Genomic DNA, 21,389 nt, shown 5'->3' with positions numbered 1-21,389 from the left:
GAGGCGAAGGCGAAGGGACCCGCCATCCTGCCAAAACAACTGGTCGAACAGCGCGCGGCCGGAGGGGCAAGCCAGCCCCCGCTCCACTCCAACCCGGCTTGGCGCATGTGCCTTGTACGAAAGGCAGCCCTCGCGCGCGCGAGCGAGCCTCTCTCTCTCCCTCCCTCCTCCCTTCCCTCTGACAGCAGTGACATCATTGCTGCCGCCGCGCGGATGATTGTGGGCCGGGAGGGAGGGCCGCCATTTTCGGTGAGGAGAGGGGCGGAGCTGAGGCCGTTCAGTCAGCCTTGGGAAGCCGGGAAGGACTTACCTCTCTGTCTCTCTTTCTGCGGCGGCTGTAACTGCAACAGCCGCGGTGGCGTCGGCGGCTGTGCGGAGTCCAGCCTCCTCCCCGGGACTGACAGCCGGCTACTCCGGCCTGGGCGGAGAGGTCATAGCTGGGGTGAGTGGCCGACACGGCGGTTTTTCTGGCATCCCGGTTCCCTCTCTCCTCCAAGCCCCCCCCCCCCTAGCAAGCGGCCTGCCGCCCCTCCCTACGCCCCCTCCCGCCGCCACTCAGAGATGCCGGGAAAGGGCGCCACCTATGGGAAGGGGTGTGTGTATGCGTGTCGCTTGTATAGTGGGGAGCGATGCTGGATCTAATGGGGGGTGAGTGGGTGGGCGGAGGAGGCGTGAGGTGATGCTGATCCTAAGGCAGTGTCTGCGGAGGGGGGGCCAGATCCTGCGAGGGTGGGTTGTGGCGGCTAATTAGGATGACGAGGATGACAATAATAATAATTTTATTATTTATACCCCATCGTGACTGGGTTTCCCCAGCCTCACTCTGGGCGGCTTACAGGAGGGGGTGTAACGCTGGGTGGGTGGGCTGAATGGAGTACTTCCAAAATATAGTTATTATTATCATAATAAAATGCCTCCATTTCCCCTGACGGGGCTCAAGGTGGCTTACAGGTAAATATAAGAACAGCAAAAAACATGCCCCCCCGCCCCAATCATTAACAATAAAATAAAATAAAATTGGAGCATTGATAGAATTTAAACTGTTTCCATCTCTAGAAGATGGAGGAAAGGGACATGCACCGGCGGAGGAAGGAGTAATAGGAGGTTGGTAGCAGCCAGATTTGTTTATTTATTAAGCCCTTGGTGTGAAGGAAGTGTACGTATGTGTGTCTTCCTTCCTTGGAGGCTCTTTCTCTCTTGCGGCTCCCCCCCCCACCCCATTTTTCAGTCCAGAACAAAAGGCAGAGCCAGGCTCCTGTTAGTCCCGGGTTGGTCCCTGGCGGCAACAGCCAGTCCCGTTGGGATTCCGCCGATGTTCAGGCGTGGATCATTTGCAAAGAGCCAAGTAGCCAACACGAATCTCTCTGTCTCTCTTCTCTTCCCCTTTTTCCCCACCTGCAGCTGGGGAAAGGATGCAGGAGAGGAAGGGATCGGCCTGCATGTAGGGGATGTGCTTCCTTGACAGAGGCGACAACCCCCTTTCCTACCTTTCTCCCTCCCTCTCCCCTTTTCACATTCGTCTCGCGGTTTTGGGGGCTAGACAGTAGCATCTAGGGATGAGGAAATGTGTTACCTCAGTTGCATTTTTAGATGCAGGATGGCTCAATCCTTCTGGGTTTTTGTGTTTGATTTTTAATAAGGAAGGGAGAGGGTGGGGCATGCTTTTGAGTCAGTTATGGCAGGCTCATCAGCTTGCTGTCTCCTAGCTTTATTTTCAATTGATTACAAGTTTTGGACTCTGAAACTGTTTTGAAGCAATACTTATGCATGGAACCAGGATGACTCTGATACCAGGTTACAATTAGTAAACCCACAGTCCTAACCATTACTTCTCAGAAGTAAGCCCCAGTGAATTATAGCCTAATTAGCCTTAATTTTTCCTACCTAAAATTACATGTAAACTACTGAAGCGTAAGAGGCCCTTTGAATAAACAGTACCAACCCTTATTTATTAATAACAGGAAATCTGCCAGATGACTTGTATAGGATCTTAGAAAACTTTTAAACATCTAGGAAGTAGTTTTCATTTTTGTATCTTGATGGGGAAAAATATATTGTAGAGCTTGCAATTCAAGCATAACAGTATGAAAGTAGAATGAAATATAAACTAATGCTACAATCCTATAATACTCACATAACTGGTAGTAAACCCTTTTGAACTAAGTGGTTCTTACTTATGAGTGGGCATGAATAGGATTGTGCTGTGTATAGAATAAGTATGCATTTCTGAGCTAAGTTGTATAGAAAACAGTTGAACCATCTACTTATTGCGTACATGTCAGAGTTGTATTCTCAGCTTTCCTAAAGGGCCATTTGTTTTAAAACGACATGAACATATTTTGATTTTACTTTTGATTTTAAATATCTCACTTTAGAAGTTCTTTTTCTAAGAATTTTGAAAACTAGGTTGCATCATGGTGGAAGACATTAGTCATAGGACTTACATGCATCTGGAATAATAAATGCAACATTCATCAACAGTGAAGTTAAAACAGATCCATTAGGCAGAGCTATAATGTGCTATGAGGCAGCACAACTGAGTTATAGCAAGCATATTGCTTAACAGGAAACTGTTCTGAGATGACTTTGTATTTTAGGAAGCTGAGAATTGTGTGGTAATAACACAGCTCATTCAGAATTTTTTTTAAAAAGTCCAAGACTGAATAACATTTTTATATAATGTTCCAGATGTTTACCTATATTTTTTGTGATCATGAAAATAAAATTGATCCATACAGTTACCTTGATAGCGTTAAAATTATGTACTGTTTAAAAATGCATGTCCTATTATAAAATAATGAAGTAATTGTGAAATATTAATTTATTGCAAGTGGGAACAGAATTCAGGCTTGAGGAAACTATTGTGTTTTTATTAGAACCCAGAGATCCACCTACTGGAGTCTGGTGTAAAATAAATACCGGTACATTTAAAGAAATCTGATCCCAAAAATTTGCTCTTGAGTACTAGAACTGAATAGAATTCTCACTCCTGACACAAGAATCCTAGTCATCCAATGCTTTCTTTATTTCAGCAATATAATTTAGAGTCAATTTGTTGCTGCTGCTGTTAAACAAGTCAGAAATCCTTGCCAAAGATCTACCAGTAAATTCAGTTCTGCCTTCTGTCCATGCTTGCCTTCTTATTAAGGCAGAGTAAAAAACAGAAGTGATTTAGAATGGAAAGGTTAAAAGAGAAATCTAGGTCACTGGCATAAGAGTAATAGTACTTGCAACTTCAGACGAAGCCTCTGAATATTAAATAAGAACACAGAACAATATCTGAACATTAAAGGAAGATGAAGTAGGTTATAATATTAAAAAATCAGTGTAATATGATTTTATTTTAAAGGAGGGATCAGTTGCTGTTAGCTTTGTGTCTGAGTTTTCCATCAGGCTTTGGCAAAATGCTCACCTGCCTCTCTTCCTTTGTGCTGTATCTGTTGGTTTCTTTTGCTCAGTTGGGTGCCCTTGGGATGTTTCATTGTACCCTCTAATGCAGTCTCTGGCTTTTTACTGCAGGCTAAATTCCCTATGGACATGAGGATTAGTGCAGCTTCTCTTCAGTCTCCACCTTTCTGATCTGCCTCTGAGACGCAGTTAGCTTAGAATATGTTCTGAATTTTCAGTATAACCCTGTCTAGTGTGACAGTATGGCTTCTATATACATTTTAGGCTTCTTAACATTCAGAATAGCAAGTGCACAAGGCAACATCAAAGGAAAGCATGTCTGAAAGAGCTATGGTGATCAAATATGTCATTTTCTTTATAATAGGAACTAAGCTTCAAATGTTTAAGCTTCAGTTTTTGGAATCTTCAAGAAAGGAAGGCCCTCCAATTTAATTTATTCTTTGCAGGATGTGCTGCTCATGAGCTTGCATGTAAAATAGCATAGGAAGCAAAATCCCCTGAGGAAGTTTTCCTTATTACCATACTGCATTTTCTATGTCTTATTGCTGATGTACATGCAAAATATATTGATATTCTTGGGGGGGGGGGATGAATGGGTTTTTTAAGATGGCAGATTAGGCAGGAAACAATAAATTGTTTTGTCAAACTTTTCTAAGCAGCAATATTCATTGATGCAGAGAAGAAAGTATTTGGAAAATACCCCCCCTTTATTACTCTGAAGTAATAATACTCACTAACCTTTAGGGCTATAAAACTATTTTTCCATCAGTCTTCATATGTGTTCCAAATTACCATCCATGTGGCTCATGACCTTGCTGGTGGCACTCTGTGATTATCTGCCGTTGATGAATTCTCAGTATTCCATAAGTATAATATTATGAAAGTAAGAACATTCAATAGTTTTGATTTGAGTAAGGAAAACTGTACACTTGCAGCTTATATTTCAAGGGTAGTGTCAGTATTTCTATATATACTCATGGTTTTATAGTATTGTGTTCAGTGGCATTGACCTAAAAATGTCTACTTTTTATGCTGAACAAGAAAATAAATATCATGTAGGTATGTTGATAACTGACTCAAGATGAATTATTTGTTTAAGACGGTGGGGGGAAGTGTTGCTTGAATGGGAATGGCTCTGAATATGGGAATTCTTAATCTTGAAAGTGTTATTTGTGCTGACAGTGGGTGATCTCCACTAAGTCCAACTGAAACTAGCTGCAAATTGAGTTTTGTTGATCTCAGTGTGTGACTTTTGGATATCACCCAATGGATAGCTCACTGACTTCATTGGGATACAGATGTATGGCACTTGTTAAGTATTTTTAATTTATTGCACCAGCCTTTACACCTTGTTCCAGCACAGGAGAGCAGCATGCATAGGCATGATTGCGTGCACCCTGTTGATAAAGATGTGTATTCCCATCTGTGGACATGCTCATTTGGACCCCACTGAATTGGCTGGATGCATCTTTTGATGACTGTGTGTTCTGATTGGTTTGTGCCATTGTGTTGTTAAATAGCTACACAAACTATACTTATATTTAAATAAATATGCTGATATAGTTTAATTCTGTGCACAGTTGGAGGAAATAATCAACATTGTATGATGCAAGGTTTATAATGTTGCTAGTATATGTGCTGTAGGAATTACCAGTGCTGAGAGATGAGTCTGTTTAACATTTGTCCTTCTGAAATAACCTGAGGAGTTTGGCTGTTTGAGACATGCCTTCAGAAGGAAATAGTTGACTGATGAAATGAGAAATTTCATCAGTGCATACATGGAATTATCAAGGAAAACTTAAGTCAGGTGAGCATAGTAAAATGGCATCATACTAGTTTACTAGCATTTGACTCATTTACCTGTTTCACACATTTTCCTGTAGCAAACACATTGACAAACATGGCCTACTTGTACATTGCCTTGGTCAGATAAGATCTGCTGTTGACATGAGATTGGAACAGATAGGCAATGCTAATGCTGCAAGTAATCTAACAGAAATGTTAGCATTTACCAACCCATATCTGTTGGACAAAGCTGGACATAAAGTCATTTACTAAGATCAAGCATTTTGAGTACAGTAAAACCAAATTTTGAAGAACTGGGGTGCCACAAAGAGGAAGATACTATTGCTGAACTGCAACTAACATGAGGAGGAATCATGCACAGTTTATCTCCATGATAAAGATCAAAGAATGATGGAAGAAAGTGTGTATCCCTTTGAAGCATACATCATACTCTCATTGTTCAGCGTGGTTGTTGCAATGGCTACAAGAAAGCTGCACCATCCACTACAGCTGATTTCCTGTTGAATATGTTCCACAAAGGAATTAAAGCTTATGGCAACTTCATTGCTATGAGAATCTATTACATTTCAACCAGCCAATTACAAGGTGTAATCTTTTGCAACAGTCAGAATAAAAAAGAAAATATATTTAAGGTGATAACTCCTGTATTGCTACAAAAAAGAGTTATAGGTATCATATCCCCTGATATTAGTACCTCTGATTTGGTCATATTGATGCAACCATGTTTTAAACTGACAGTTTTCACTTAAAAGTAGAATCAACACTCAGCAGCTATCTATCATAGATTGCACATGAGTTGCTGGAATGTTCCTTCTTTCCATGTGTATGCTAATGGAGCATGAACTGGCAGTGACTGACCAGAAACAAGACCTGGAACAACACGAAGATATATAACTGACTTAATTTATTACCTTGCAATGTCATGTACTTCACTAAATTACATTATTACGTGCACCTATGACATGGATATCTTACTCATTCTTCTAGGAAATTCTGAAAGCAAATGTTTGGATGGAAGTAGGTTTGCAATCAAAGAGCAGTTTGAAGTACATAGATATGTGATAGCTCATTTATGATCACTATGTGCAAATCCCTATCTGGATTTCATTGCTTTACTGGATGCCTTTTTAAGCAAGGGAAGATTCAGCCTTCAAGGTTCAGGAAGGAAATGAGAATGTACAAGCCATGTTTTCTTCTTTAAACTGATTGGATTTGGAATGAGGTAACAAAAGCTTAAAACATGGAAATCGAAGCTAGCTTATGAAGCAAGGCTGCAGAAGCTCGTACAGTAGTTGTGTACAATCAACGTGGTTCTCCCATGAGTGAAATTATAGGAACATATGGAAGAACTGTGCTCCTGTGCAAGTCATTCAAAATAAGATATTGTAGACAATTTTATTTATGGAATTGTACCCAATCTACACACAGCAAGACACTGTTGTCCAGCCCACAGGTAGAAAACTGAAAATCCAAGTGCACAACAGAGGGATTTGATGGGGATCAGGATTCCTATCTCTTGGAATCTTCAAGTACGCAGATCATGATGCCTCGGTACCATTCTCATGTAGCTGATGAAATAGAGGAAACACATTCACACTGAAGATGTGGTGTTCTTCTTAGGGCAGCTGATCTTTGTGGATTTGGAGACTTCACCCAAAAGTGTGCTTATTATCAATTTTCTTCATGTACAGCAAGTAAAAGCACAAACAAGGTACATAGCTACCCTGCAAAAAGCACAGGACTAGCCTACAGTAGCATAATAATTGTATAAATTGCACAGTAAGCTAACTAAAGCCTCACAAATCTAAATAAGGCATAATAAGACTACAAAACAGTTAAGCATAAGGCTACCAAGCAAGAGCCTACATGGCATCTTACAGCCAGCCAGGGTGCAGCATCTCTGTTAGTTCTGGGTCTGTATCTATCGGTAAGTTCCTCACGTTTCAGCAGCTGAGTTGTGGTTTTGCCAGTTCTCTGGCTCCCTCTTATACTGTATATTGTTTCACTACGCTGACAAGGCTAATTCATGTGTTCATAATGCACATATGAGTTATATGTCACTGAGCTTTACCTTCTTTATGCATTCCTGGGAGGAAAATGGAATATTGCTCTAGATCCCAAGCAGCTACGTTCTTCAAAACTCAGCTTATATGTAACAGACAAGCAGACTTTGATTCTTCCAGTTAGTGCATTGTTTATCATACTTTATAAGCCATGTGACATTTGCTAATTTCTACTGAATAAATTCTGTGCTGTTGACAAAGATTCATATTAACTCTGGAAGGGATAAGTTACAAATAGCAAACAAAGCTAAGTCCATGCATGTTAGTCCTTATGCTGGGGCGTTAAAGGGACAATTGCCAGCATCAGTCCTTGTGATAACCGCAGTCTTCTACACATGTCAGGAAGATTTTGGGCATTACATGGCAGGACAGTGTCTCAAAGATATGCTCTCCCAAGCCCACATTCCCACCATATTTGCACTCCTGTCTCAGCGACATCTACGCTAGGTTGGTCATGTCCACAGAATAAAAGATGGCAGGATCCCCAAGGACATGCTCGGTGGAGAGCTTGCTTCAGGCACCCGGCCCATTGGAAGACCAACTCTGCATTACAAAGATATCTGCAAACTTGACATGAAGGCTGGCAACATTAATCCCGTGGTGTGGGAATCCCTTCCAGATGACCACAGTGCCTGGAGACATACAGGCAGACAGGTTGTGTATCCACAGCAGTGACCCAAGGAGGAATGACCGCTAGAAGAAGAAACACCATTGTGCACTTGCATCAACACAACCAGATGCCTTCATCTGCCTCAGCTGCAACAGATTCTGTATTTTCCGTATCAGTCTCTACTGCCACAGCAGGCGCTGTAACTCTCCAATAGCTCAACTCTGACATTGTCTTCTGCTAACTAACACACAGCTGGGGGAAGGACAGCATCTGCATGGTCAATTGTTTTTTTAATGGCCCAGTACTTGTTTCTCCTTGTGATCTTAATGGCATTGCTATCAGTGAGTTCCTGAACCAGGAGACCTAGTTCAGCCTGTATTTTTCACTGGTATCGTCCCTTCATACTCCAAAATCAGAGAAATTCTACCCCTTTACTAAATTTAGGATTATGGGTAGTCTGCGACATCCCCCCAAATTCATAACGTTATTTTCCTACTTCCAAGTAAAGGTGTGTTCCAAGTAGAACCATTGAACAACAAGAGAGATACGATACAATACTGTGCATACCTTTTTCTAGCTCTGTCACAGGTGTGCACATGCCCAGATTTAGGAATAAGAAGCTTCACCCAGTGTTTGGAAACATGCTATGACCCAAAGGCTGTTGTTTAGCTTTATTTTCTGATATATTTTGCATATTTGTATACAACCAATTTGCTCCCTGGCAATTCACAATAAAATGCATAGAACAATGAAATCAATAGTACACAGCAAACCAGGAACAGAGGTGCATTTAAAATAGGTTAAAGCATGAAGCATGAAAGGCTTCAGAAAAGCAGATCTTCTTACAGTGCCAAAAGAGAAGAATGGGTGCATGGCTAGCCTCCCTAGGGAAGGAGTTATGTGAGTGGTGCAGAGGTATTTGCTTTAACAGAGAATTGGCAACTAATAGTTACCCCTTTTCCAGTTATTCCTGACGGACCTTCTGGAATAGGTTTTAATTGAGCACAGGCTGCAGTGGGGAAGGGAAACTGGGAGAATATAAGCCTGCCTTGTGGAAGTCCCTTTTTGCTTTTGCAAGACATATCTGGATCCAAGCCATGATATGTAGTAGTAGCTATGGATGGTGAACGTGCATGACTATAGCACTCGTGATTCAAGTTGCAGTTTAGTATCATAATGGGAAAAGAAAATTGGTTAGTTGCTAATGAGTGGTCCTTTACAATTAGAATATATTCTGTGTTGGAGATGGCTGTTGTGTTTTTGCGGTGCCTTTTTCAAAATTCAGTTGCAGTCTCTCACCCCAACCCCACCTCCCAGTGAGTCATGTGTGTCTGACTGTGGTGTGAAATTTTATTTCTTCAGGAAACAGTTCCTGGCAAATTAGGGAAGTGTGACAAGTCTCTCAACTCTTCTTTTTGCTTTCAGATCTGTGGAGGTGACTAAGTATTTTGGTATTGCTAATCAAAGTTTTCAGATTCAGAGAAAGGACAACTCAATCCTGCCCCTTCTAACTCATGGGTGGGGAGTCAGTGGTCCTCCAGATGTCATTAGACTTCCAACTCCCATCACTCAAGCTGGCATGGTCAATAGTAATGGATTATAGGTGTTGTTGTTCAGCAACATATAGACAGTGTTAGAAACGGTGCCAGACTTTCAGTTCTTCATCAGCCAGTTAGTTCAACAAACACTCGTAAGTAGAAAGATGTGTAGTTTCTTCATTAACTAATCTTTTTTTGAATTGATATAATATACATGAGAATGAAAAATACTCTGGAACAGTGCTCATGCGATTATGTAGTCACAGTGACTACATAATCGCATGAGCACTGTTCCAGAGTATTTTTCATTCTCATGTATATTGTTGAACTAATTGGCTGATGAAGATCTGAACGAAACAGTAGTTGCTATCCGGAAACACTGTTCAGCAGAGTTCAGAATTGGACATTTGCCGATTATACAAAGCTTTACAAGCTTGATTTCCGCCGGGTAAAGTCTGGCACTGTGACTTATTCAAGGACTTTCAGAGACTTCAGTTTGATCATTTTGATGTTTTGCATTATTCCATAAAGTTTTCTATACTCTTAATTGTTTCTGGCCATCATGTTGCTTTCAATTTTGCTGAGTCATATTTTGCAACACGGGGTTTGTTTGTTTGTTTGTTTGTTTGTTTAGAAACTGAGATATGACAACTAAGTGGCACCTTAAACCTAGGTTATAGGCACAAGAATGGAATGTCTAGGCCCGCTTTTTATAACAAGAATACAAAGCTGAAAATGAATGCACTGCAGCTAAAGTATTATGTTCATTTTTCACATGGTTTGTTCTTGCCCTGCCCCCCTAATATTCTTAAAAGAGTCTCTTCTGCAGTCTTCAGAGAGTAGCTGGAAGTGGGGAGACAGAAAAAGTTCCTCCTTTCTTTCCACTCTGCCGTTTTAATCTGAAATCTTAGGCACAGTCAGAGGCGTAGGAAGGTCAGGTGGTACCCGGCGCGGAAAATTTCTTGTCACCTCCCCCTGCAAAATAGTTTTACATTATTTCTTATTTCCTTACAAAGGAATAATAACAAGTAATAATAATAATAATAAACTTTTATTTATATCCCACCCTCCCCGGCCGAAGTCGGGCTCAGGGTCGCTAACATCAGATACATAACATTGGTATAAAATCAAACAATAATTAAATTACCTCCTAAAAACATCTCAAAATCAAATTAAAGTCTAATTAGATGGCTTTCCAAAGGGGTAGGGTTGGGAACAGTAAGTGCTCCACTGAACTGAAATTTCAGCCTTTATGACATAGGAAAACAGCCAAGTAAACAGCTATTTTGGTGGAGGAGGGTCAAGATATTAACCGATATGCATGAAATTTCATATATAGCTATATAATCCCTAGTATAGTAAGATAAGACCTTTGGAGCAGGCATTTTTTTTTAAAAAAAAGTTTTTAATGAACCACCCTAGTAGGGCAGTAATTGTTCCTTGATAATTTGTCACCCCCTCCATTATGGAACATGGGGCGATCGCCCCCTACTCCCCCCTTGCTATGCCCCTGGGCACAGTACTGCACCCAGAGCTCAGAAACTGCTTTCGCTAATGAAATTCCCTGTTGCAAAATGCGCCTGAAACAATGGGAGTTTTGGACACTGCATATAGATAGCCACAAGTTCCCCATATTTGCTCTAGCTCAGGCTTCCTCAACCTTGGCCCTCCATATGTTTTGAGACTACAATTCCCATCATCCCTGACCACTGGTCCTGCTAGCTAGGGATCATGGGAGTTGTAGGCCAAAAACATCTGGCAGGCTGAGGTTGAGGAAGCCTGCTCTAGCTGATGAAAAAAAAATTCTATTGCACAGGGTCCCTTCAGTCCTTCAAATCAGATTTATGGAGGGGGAGCAGGGGGAATTGCTAGAAACTGCTCCTCTCCCCTTTCTTCCATCAGGGAATTGGACAACATTGGAAGCCACACGATAGCTGCTGCTTTAATGTTTACTTAAATTGTTTTAATGTGATTCATCTTGCCTGTGGGGAGGAGACTATAGTTTCATCTACCTCTGTCCTGAGTGAGGAGGAGCATAAAGGTGCTGGCTCTTCTTTACTGTTCTGAGATAATCCCTTATGGTCCATGATTATTATTATTTCTCCTGATAGCCATATACTTACTGGCTTCCCTCCCTCCTAAACATGCCTTCAATGGAAATTTGAATACCTCTCTGAAATTGTAAATCTATGGAAGAACTGGTTAAATGAATTGTGCCCAAGCAGGCTCTACAGGTTAGTGAGAGAGCAGTAAACTGCTTTTGACCCATGGAAGTCATTTAGAAGTGCTTCTGTCAGCAGCTTTTAGCAGCTGAATGCTATATTATAAAATAACAGGAAAAATCCCTTTTACTTGTCTTTCATTAGTTTCCCTTACTCAGGCATTTCAATATTCTTGTCATTTTTTAAACTTCCCATCCCTTTGGGTTGGGTGACAATGTATGTCTGCAAAACAGGATTAATAAATGGATATTTCACACAAATCAATACTGAAACAGACATGTGTTAAGTGCTTTCTGGTCCCTCTTTGTGTGTGTAGGAAGGATATCAAAATTCAAAAGCTTTGATGCCATGGGGCTGTATTCAGTGTATTGCTGGGGAGATCAGTCTATCACCTCAAGCATTTCTGCTTGCTTGACATCACAATCTCTCCTTCCTCACCCTTGCTGTTCTGGAGATTCTGCTAACTCTCCAGAGCAGATTTGGGGAGTACATGTTGTGGCTATTGCACTGGCTTCCACTAGTGTGATGACTTAGTTGAATATTGTTAATTTATTTATTATTATTAATAATATGGCCCAGAGCTTCTATTTTAATATTGCTTAAAATATGGATTGTAAATTATGCTGTCCCTATTGTAAGGAAGGTTTTTTACTGTCTTAATATTTAAGTTATATATCCTGTATTTTTAATACTGTTTTATTGTATGCTGCCCAGTGAATATTTATTGTTGAGCTGCTACATAACTAATAAATCATAAATCATATAATTGTAGATTTGGAAGGGACCCTGAGGCTCATCTACTAAAATATATGTATCTTGCTGGCCGGCAAAGCTTACCCAAACCTTTCAGAAATTAAAATATTGTTGACTGCATAGCCTTTTTGTGGTAGTAATGTTTACTGCAAATATATTGGCAATATTTTATTGCATGAAACTGTAGCTGTATACAAGATACAAAATATTGGAGTACTGCTTTGTATTGTGGAAAATGTTTGTTTTGAATAGGAAATTTCACAGGAGTTATTGTAGACATCTACATTCAAAATCTAGAGTATGTATACCAATTTTTTTATGCCATTTGGGCATGCTTTGGTCTACTGCATCAATTTTCAAATAAGACCAATAAGAATTGTAAAATATGTTGTTTGGCTTTAAACTAAAGTTATCATTTCTGTGTTTTCTTAGAATGTATGACAACATGTCCACAATGGTGTATCTAAAGGAAGACAAGTTGGAGAAACTCACTCAAGATGAAATTATTTCTAAGACTAAGCAAGTGATTCAAGGACTAGAAGCTTTGAAGAATGAGCACAATTCCATCTTACAGAGTTTACTGGAGACACTGAAGTGTTTGAAGAAAGATGATGAAACAAATTTGGTGGAAGAAAAATCAAACATGATTCGCAAGTCTTTGGAAATGCTGGAACTTGGACTCAGTGAAGCACAGGTAAAAAGCCATCTCTATTTGGTGTCAAAATATTATCTTGTTTTGATACAGTATTTTAACAATGTTAACAATTAAAATCTCAAATGTTGGATTTGTAAAGCAGTGATGCAGTTGATGCTAACCCACATATATGTTCAAATATTGTAAGTCAAGAGGAATAATACTTGTAATTTCTGGTCCTTTCTAGGTGATGATGGCCTTGTCAAATCACTTAAATGCAGTGGAATCAGAGAAGCAGAAATTACGAGCTCAGGTTCGCAGGCTATGCCAGGAAAATCAATGGCTAAGAGATGAGCTAGCCAATACCCAGCAGAAATTACAAAAGAGTGAACAGTCAGTGGCTCAGCTGGAAGAAGAAAAGAAGCACCTAGAATTTATGAATCAGTTAAAAAAATATGATGATGATATATCTCCTTCAGTAAGTAACTTCACATTAAAACACATTCTATTCTTCCTTATTTTTTCTGTTTGCTGAGGAATGTTACTCTATAAATGTTGGGACCTTTATGTAGGGCGGGGAGGCAGTAGTGAGACAAAAGGTGCCTTTTGCAATTTGTGGATATGCGTGATGTGCATATCTACCGTATTTTTTCGCTCCATAAGACGCACATTTTCCCTCCCAAAAAGGAAGGGGAAAAATCATGCATCTTATGGAGCAAAGGCGGGGGTGGTGGGGCCAGCACCCAAAAGGCCTCCTTTTGGGCCGCTGGTCCCATTTCCTCTGCCGCCACCGCCCACCAGCCTCCCGCTGAACACGGCGAGAGGCTGGGGTGATGGGGGGTGGGACCAGCGGCCCGAAAGGAGCCGTTCTGGGCCGCTGGTCACTCCGCCGACGCTGCCTGCCCACACCTCCCGCTGAACACGACGAGAGGCGTGGGCGGTGGATGGGTGGGACCAGTGGCCTGAAAGGAGCGCTTCTGAGCCATTGGTAACATCGCCACTGCTGGCCGCCGCTCCTGCTGAACACGGTGGGGGCGTGACCAGCTTCCGGGCTGCTGGTCACACTGCTGATGCCGTCCCCACCTCCCGCTGAATGTGGCAAGGGGCTGGGGGGCAGGACCAGCAGCCCAGAAGGGCTCCTTCCGGGCTGCTAGTCCCGTTCTCGCCGCGAGAGGCGGGGGCGTCGTCGGGCGGCGTCTGTGGCTCTCCCCCCCCCCCCCCGCTTTAAAGCCAGCTGGGGAGAAGGGGAGGACACTAGGTCCGTCCCTTCTCCCCAGCTGGCTTTAAATCAAGCTTGGGGAGAACTGCTAGCACCGCGCACAGTGTCAGGGCAGCTCTCCCCCCGGCTTTAAAGCCAGCTGGGGTGAAGGGGAGGACGCTAGGTCCGTCCCTTCTCCCCAGCTGGTTTTAAAGCCAGCGTCAAAGGGTGGGGAAGGAACGTTCCTCCCACCCCTTTGCCACTAGTGGCTGCTGCTGTGGAGGAGGAACGTGCAGCCCAAAAGCTGCTTTCTCCTCTGCAGCCGTCAGTTTTGAGTTAGAATATTTTTTTCCTTGTTTTCCTCCTTTAAAAATAAGGAGCGTTTTATGGTCGGGTGCACCTTATGGTCCGAAAAATACGGTATATTGATTCAAGAGTTGTTGGTTGTTTTTTGGGATTTGTCTAGGAGGATAAGGACACAGATTCTACCAAAGAGCCACTGGATGATTTATTCCCCAATGATGAAGATGACCAAGGACCAGGGAGTAAGTGAATGTAACTTTGTACACTTTATATAGAGTGAGTGGGCGCTAGTGGAAGTTTAGCTGCTTCTTTAAGTCATTAGTGCACAGTGCACAGCATAAAAGAGTAGCTGCAGTGTTGAAGCCTGGCAGCTGACTTGCCAGAAACAATAAAAAAGATAGACTTGAAACTTCTGATGGGCAATCAGAAGTTGTACTTCAGTGTGAAGATTTTTTTCAAGTTAGTGTTAACCATGGTTTATCATGTCTGAACTGGGGAAATCATACTTTACTCTCAAATTATACTGAGGCTAGGATCCAGTTCTGAAACAGCATGCAAGGAACAAGTCTTGCCCATGGTTATAGGTTTGGGCTCTTCCCCGGGTTACATTGGCTTGCTAGATGAGAAAAAAAACCTTGCATCAGCAACTATGGTGGCTGAACTTTTCATTTCCTGCTTTTCCATGAGTTTGGCTACATCCAATCTCATTCTCCTGGGAAGCCAGATACTTTCAAGTGTAATGAATAAAAGAAATAGAACTTGCTAACAAAACACGTGCCAGATTATGCTCAAAGTAATGTATGTGTTTTAAAAAAAAGAGTGAAATCATTAGGTATAATAACCTCATGGAACTCAATCATAGTTTTGACAATTAAAACATTTGAGTGTGTAGTCTTAATGAAGTTCAATTCATTCATCCCAGTTTCATATTTATTTTAATATACTTCTGCTTTCTTCTTCCTAGTTCAACAACCACATAGCAGTGCAGCAGCAGCTGCCCAACAGGGTGGCTATGAGATCCCAGCAAGATTGAGGACCCTTCATAATCTTGTCATTCAGTATGCTTCCCAAGGCAGATATGAAGTTGCTGTGCCCCTCTGTAAACAAGCACTTGAAGACCTGGAGAAGACATCAGGTCATGATCATCCTGATGTTGCCACCATGTTGAATATACTTGCATTGGTATACAGGTTGGTATTTAAAGAGTTTTCTAACGTGTTAGACTAAAATACAGTGCTTGTGGTGGTGTTTTGAGTAACAATGCTGTATTTTAGTTTGAAGACATGGCCTTTTTAGGGAAACAGTCATGCAACTTGAATAATATTCCTAGATATTTTGAGTTGGGATGCAGACATTCTTACTTTAGCAGTAGTTGCCTACTAGTGGCTTAGGAACTGAATCTGCATTTTGCTTTGGTGCTGGTTGGTGCATCTGGTGACCTTAGATTGGGAGGAGAGCTGGATCTATTGTCCATAGTATCCTGCAGTTGTTGTCCTTTATAGAGATGTAGAGGGCAGCCTCAGCTTATCAGTGTGGTCTGTTCTCTAGATTTGTTGCTCTGTTCTAGTACCTAGCCACTGTGCTGTAACTCTGTTAAATAATGGGAGCTTCATGGGTTGAGACATGAAAAGAGCAGAATCTGCACAGGATTCTGACAGTTTCATATACTTAAGATACTGAAGGCAGTTCTTGCTGATTTTCCAGATTGAATTCTTAAATAATATGTTCATGAGATATGGTTGTTAATCGTGACTTCTCTAATTTAGGGACCAGAATAAATACAAAGATGCAGCAAACTTACTGAATGATGCTTTGGCTATTCGTGAAAAGACCTTGGGCAAAGATCATCCAGCGGTTTGTATATTAGATCCTTTGTTTCTTTCTTCTTTTGTTTCTTCCTTCTTTGTAGTACCAAGTCCTTTTGGTTTCCTTTGAAACTCATTTTAATATTAACTCAACAGGAAGGTTTTTAAGCCCTGGTTTATCGTTAACTTCATTCAGGTAGGTAACTCTCAATATAACGTCTTGCACTTTCAATAATTAAAACTCAACATTGGTCCACTTAAATTACTTTCTTGCACACTTGTCTGATTCTGAATCATTTAAATGATGAATTTACCTGAAATTCTGAAATATTTCAAATGTGTTTTTGGATTGCTTTTGGAGCAATATAGTAAAAACTTTTGTTCAGTGCAAGCCATTTATTAAATACTCTCCATTGTTAATTTCAGGTGTCTTTTCTATGATATGAAACTATGTCACTTTTCTAATATATATCTTTTGAATATAGTATTCTACTTCATCAAGAGCAAAATTGTGCATTTCCTAATATTCCTAGCCCAGTGCTTCCCAGCCAGTATGTTATAGCTAATCTATTGTCCACATGCTTGTCCCAATAAAGGTTTTAGCTCTGGGCCAGTACTTTCAAAACATAGACCTAATCCTTTAGCATGACTTATTCCATGCTTGCTGGATCTTACTACTTTGTTCTATTTACCAACCTAGTAAATATGTACCAACAACAATTTGCTACTATTTGTAGGCCACCAAAGGTTGGGCATCACTGTGCTAGTTAAGACACATTTTATGTTTCTTAATTTCACAAGTATTTAAACATCTGAATTACAAATAAATGAATGCTCTAGGAGCTGCTTAATTTCCCCCCCCCCCCCAGATAATTTCAGTAGGTATGTTAGTAGACCTACATAGCTCTTTTCCTCATTTTGCAGGTTGCAGCAACTTTAAACAATCTTGCAGTGCTTTATGGAAAAAGAGGAAAATACAAGGAAGCTGAACCATTATGCAAGAGAGCATTGGAAATCAGAGAGAAGGTAGCTCAGAACAGCTGTGTTATTTTTGCTGACTTCTGCTTTTTCAGTCTCAGACTTGTCATGATATTAGCTGTGTGTGTATGTTGGTTAAAATAGAGATTGTGCGTACAGTTGTGCACATTTAGCATTTTATTGCAATGATCTATTAAGTTTTTAGAAATCAGTTCACTGTATTTTGAAGATGTCAGAACCTGCTCTCAAAAGACAGGTAAACCCATATTTGTTATGAGGCAGGGAGATCAGGTATCAAGGAAGGTCTCAACATCTCAGATGGGATATTTTATTCCAGCAGTGTCGTGACAGCTGTCACATGTCGCAGTTGTGAGCCACTTTCCCTGCACTATTAGCTTTGAATATTTCTCTGTCTTCAAAAACAGCAATATGTTTTGGAAATCTACCTTGTGCATATGATTTGGAATGCAAAACAGATGAAAAGTAGGCATTGGGGAGCACCCTAACTTTCCGGAAGTCTGCACATGTAGAAGTGGGGTGAATGACAGAAAAGGAAAGGAATTTGTGTGGAAAGTAGTAATCCTCCCACAGTGTAAGCGGAAGTTCTTTGTGAAGTTTCTTGTGGAGGTTTGAAGGATTTATAACTGGAAAGTTGTGATCTGGAATATTTCCCATACCCCTGTATAATATGTAAATAATTCTGGCTAAATTTGTTTGATATAATGTTTCCAGAGGTGGAGTATAAATAGTAGCTTGAGTCTAGTTGAGCTAATGCTAGTGTAAATATGACTGACTGCTTTTAAAAAGAAGCTTATATTTAAAAAGCAGGTGATGGTAACCTAGCGTTCCTTTATTTCTAGGTACTGGGAAAAGACCATCCAGATGTTGCCAAACAGTTAAATAATCTGGCCTTACTATGTCAGAACCAGGGTAAATATGAAGAAGTGGAATACTACTATCAACGGGCACTTGAGATCTACCAAACAAAACTGGGGCCGGATGATCCAAACGTAGCAAAAACCAAGAATAATTTGGTATGTCTGCACAGTGGCATATATAATAATGAGATGTGAGCTACTGTATTTCTCATTTGCTGAAAACATGGGCTTGGATCCAAAGCACTGAGCAGAATGAAAATAGTTCTTGTGCCAGTACTGTCACACCAAGACTTGCACATGTGCTAGAGGAAGACTTTCAGCAGTGATATATTATACTGTGTCTTGCAATTACTGTGCTTCTGCTTGCCCAGATGAAGTACAACTTTGGATCTAGTGTCACTTTTTTCACACCATGCTCTAGTGTGACATGTAACATAGACCTTCTATAATGCTGCCGAATTAGCATAGACAGTATTGAGCTAGATAGACCAATGGTTTAAGTTAGCTTCCAATGACTGTTATGCAGGCAGAAAAACACATTTGGATCCAACCCTTTGTAATGTGCTAAGCAAGTTGCCTTCAGATATCATGTTTCTGAACTGTCATCTCTTTCAGGCATCCTGCTACTTGAAACAAGGCAAATTTAAGCAAGCAGAAACTCTGTACAAAGAGATCCTCACTCGTGCCCACGAAAGGGAATTTGGCTCTGTGGATGGTAAATGCTTGTATTATGAAGGAAAGTTAGTTCATGTTGGAGCAACTAGGGGTTGTGAATAGGAGAGACTCAAGTCCTTCATTAATTTTAAGAGGTCATGAGTTGTTACTGCTTTTAAATAATGGCAGAACATATTGATAAATCATTTTAGAAATTGTTACAGGAAATGCTTTGACAAGTTGTTTAGCCAGTGTTTCTCTCGGGGGTTTTTTAATGCTGTATGGCAAACCATCTTTAAAATTGAGAGGAATTTTCACAAGCAGTTTTTGATAATGATAAATTCAATAAGCATGTAATGCTAAATCTTTGTCTAATGCTATGTGCAGAAGCTGGCAAAAGCCTGAGCAAAGCCTTGAGCTCCCTCTTTCCCTTGTCCTTCCCTGCTGGCAGAAGAACTTCTGCAAAATATATAATTTCATTTCTCACAAATCCTTGCTTCTTGTTAAAGTATTAACCAGACATTTTTGTTTGAAACAAATTCTAGTCAGTTTCTGAACAAACCAGATTCATAACTCATGGCTGAAGCTTGCTGGTTTACTGTGTAGATTTAGTTTTAAACCACAACTTGTAGTATAAGCCAGGATATACGGAAAGTGAAATTAAGTTCTGCAGACGTCCTCCTCCTACCACCTGTGGGTCGGGAGTCGGGGGAGAAGGGAAGGGAGTGTGCAAACTCAAGGCTTTCTTTGGGTCCATCCCAGCACACGCATACTCCAGCTTGTGCACCAAGTGCTAAGTCATGGTTTAATATTGTATGCAAACTGAGCCCCTTGGGGGAAGGTGGGGAGAGCACTTGCTCTTTAGACCAAGTAAAGTCTAATCCTATTGGGCATGCTTGCAGTTGCTCTTTGGCTCTAGACTTCCCTTTACAAGTCTTGGCAGAATTCTTCAGAGGGTTTTAGGTTATCATGATAATAATAATGCCGAAAAGACTTGACTTGAAGAATCATACATTTTAATTGGGCGATTTAAGGAATTGGTTGCATTGTTAATACACTTGGCAGAATATAGTTTGCAAGCAGTAGTTGCAGAGCACTGGCTTCCTTGTGATGAGTTAATTATGTAAGCAGCTTGCTTGAGGTGTCAAAGTTGTCATTGTGATAAAAGTGATGTCTCCGTATGTTGTAGCAGACAACTAAGCTTCTGTTTGCATGTGCTGCTTGCAATTCGGTTAACATCAAAGCTGCTTTTAAAGAGCAGTTCCAACCATTTTGTAACTCTGATTTCTGGGTATTCTTTTTTCCCTATCCTTAGGCTGTGAAAAAAACAAGACATCTACTTGTAATATGTCTTTGTTCTGACACAGTGTGATAAGGTGACCCTGTGCTCTGCTTAGCTTATTTGATAAACTCAAGGTTTGCATCATTTATATGAGTGGCTTCTGATCAGTGAATAAAGTGTCCTAGAACTGGGAACATTGGGGGTGGATATCTCTGTAGCTTTCCATAATGTTTCTTTACAGCACAATCCTATACATGTCTACTGAGCAGTAATCCTCACTTTGTTCAGTGGGGCTTCCTCCTTCATAAGTGGGTATAGGATTGCGTTGGTGAGCATTCTTTCACAATGCTGGTCTGGCCAAATGTGGTCATTTTATTTCACACAGTATCCCTTTACCTTATTTTTACATAGATGAAAATAAACCAATCTGGATGCATGCCGAAGAGAGAGAAGAATGCAAAGTAAGAGGATACCTGAAGCAGAAATTTATTTTTGTCCTTATAGCGTTAAAGATAACAATTTAACACACTGTTTGCAATTTAGGGAAAGCAAAAAGATGGCACTACTTTTGCTGAATATGGAGGATGGTACAAAGCTTGCAAAGTTGATAGGTAGGTACATTTTCCTAAAAACATTTGAAGTGTTAAAATAATATTGTTGACAGTGTGTTGAATTCTGGAAATCTCTATAGTGAAGTTAATTGTAAATATCCTTATGGAGAAACGTAATAAAGTTTGTATTCCACTAACTTTTATGCACAGTAGACCCAGCAGAATTCGTGGCCATAAATTTACATGAGTCTACTCTGAGTAAAAGTTAATTGAATATAACCTTAATTCAATTAACTGGTCAGTTAACCAGATTCAGTTAACTGGTCTCACTAGTGGAAGCTTGCACAAGGACTTTGGCTAGTGCAACAAGGTTCCCACCCCTCCAGATTTGCAGGGGGTGTTAGGAGAATGCCCAGAACAGGTTTTCTCAAGGTGGAAATGTCTTGATCATGACTGAAACAGTCATCCAAATAAACTGGTGCTGCAATACTACCTAGAGAGACTTGGCTTTGCGTAAATACCTAGAAAGATAAAATTTGGAAACAGAAGCATAAAGTGACTGGAGTATTGTGCAGTATTGGCTGGAAGGCTGGAGCTTCCTAACATGTCAGGAGAGATGCTCGGTGGCTGCTAAAAACCCTACTGGCAGTCCTTTTATAGAGGTGGTTGTTTGAAATCACTGGCTACAAGTTAAGCCCACCATTGC

At 40.7% G+C, this 21,389-nt stretch overlaps 1 protein-coding gene across 8 annotated transcripts in view; it reads left to right on the top strand.

The window, feature by feature from the left end:
• Positions 1 to 292: 292 nt before the first annotated feature.
• KLC1 (kinesin light chain 1) overlaps positions 293 to 21,389 on the top strand; it is a 36,482-nt gene continuing 15,385 nt past the window's right edge. For 4 of the 8 annotated variants that reach the window (XM_033138906.1, XM_033138897.1, XM_033138924.1 and 1 more), the window contains exons 1-11: positions 293 to 442; positions 12,833 to 13,094; positions 13,282 to 13,512; positions 14,699 to 14,777; positions 15,500 to 15,725; positions 16,302 to 16,389; positions 17,265 to 17,366; positions 18,179 to 18,352; positions 18,812 to 18,911; positions 20,544 to 20,593; positions 20,676 to 20,743. In XM_033138906.1, coding sequence (XP_032994797.1) covers positions 12,834 to 13,094; positions 13,282 to 13,512; positions 14,699 to 14,777; positions 15,500 to 15,725; positions 16,302 to 16,389; positions 17,265 to 17,366; positions 18,179 to 18,352; positions 18,812 to 18,911; positions 20,544 to 20,593; positions 20,676 to 20,743 — 1,379 coding nt within the window. In that variant the 5' untranslated portion in view covers positions 293 to 442; position 12,833. Of the gene's footprint in view, positions 443 to 1,049; positions 1,105 to 12,832; positions 13,095 to 13,281; positions 13,513 to 14,698; positions 14,778 to 15,499; positions 15,726 to 16,301; positions 16,390 to 17,264; positions 17,367 to 18,178; positions 18,353 to 18,811; positions 18,912 to 20,543; positions 20,594 to 20,675; positions 20,744 to 21,389 lie in introns of those variants that run through there. The other 4 variants (XM_033138933.1, XM_033138951.1, XM_033138942.1 and 1 more) reach the window with 2 other exon arrangements.

Source organism: Lacerta agilis, chromosome 1 (genome assembly GCF_009819535.1).
Source record: "Lacerta agilis isolate rLacAgi1 chromosome 1, rLacAgi1.pri, whole genome shotgun sequence".
In the NCBI taxonomy this organism is placed as follows: Eukaryota; Metazoa; Chordata; class Lepidosauria; order Squamata; family Lacertidae; genus Lacerta; species Lacerta agilis.
This window is presented reverse-complemented; position numbering and strand designations above follow the sequence as displayed.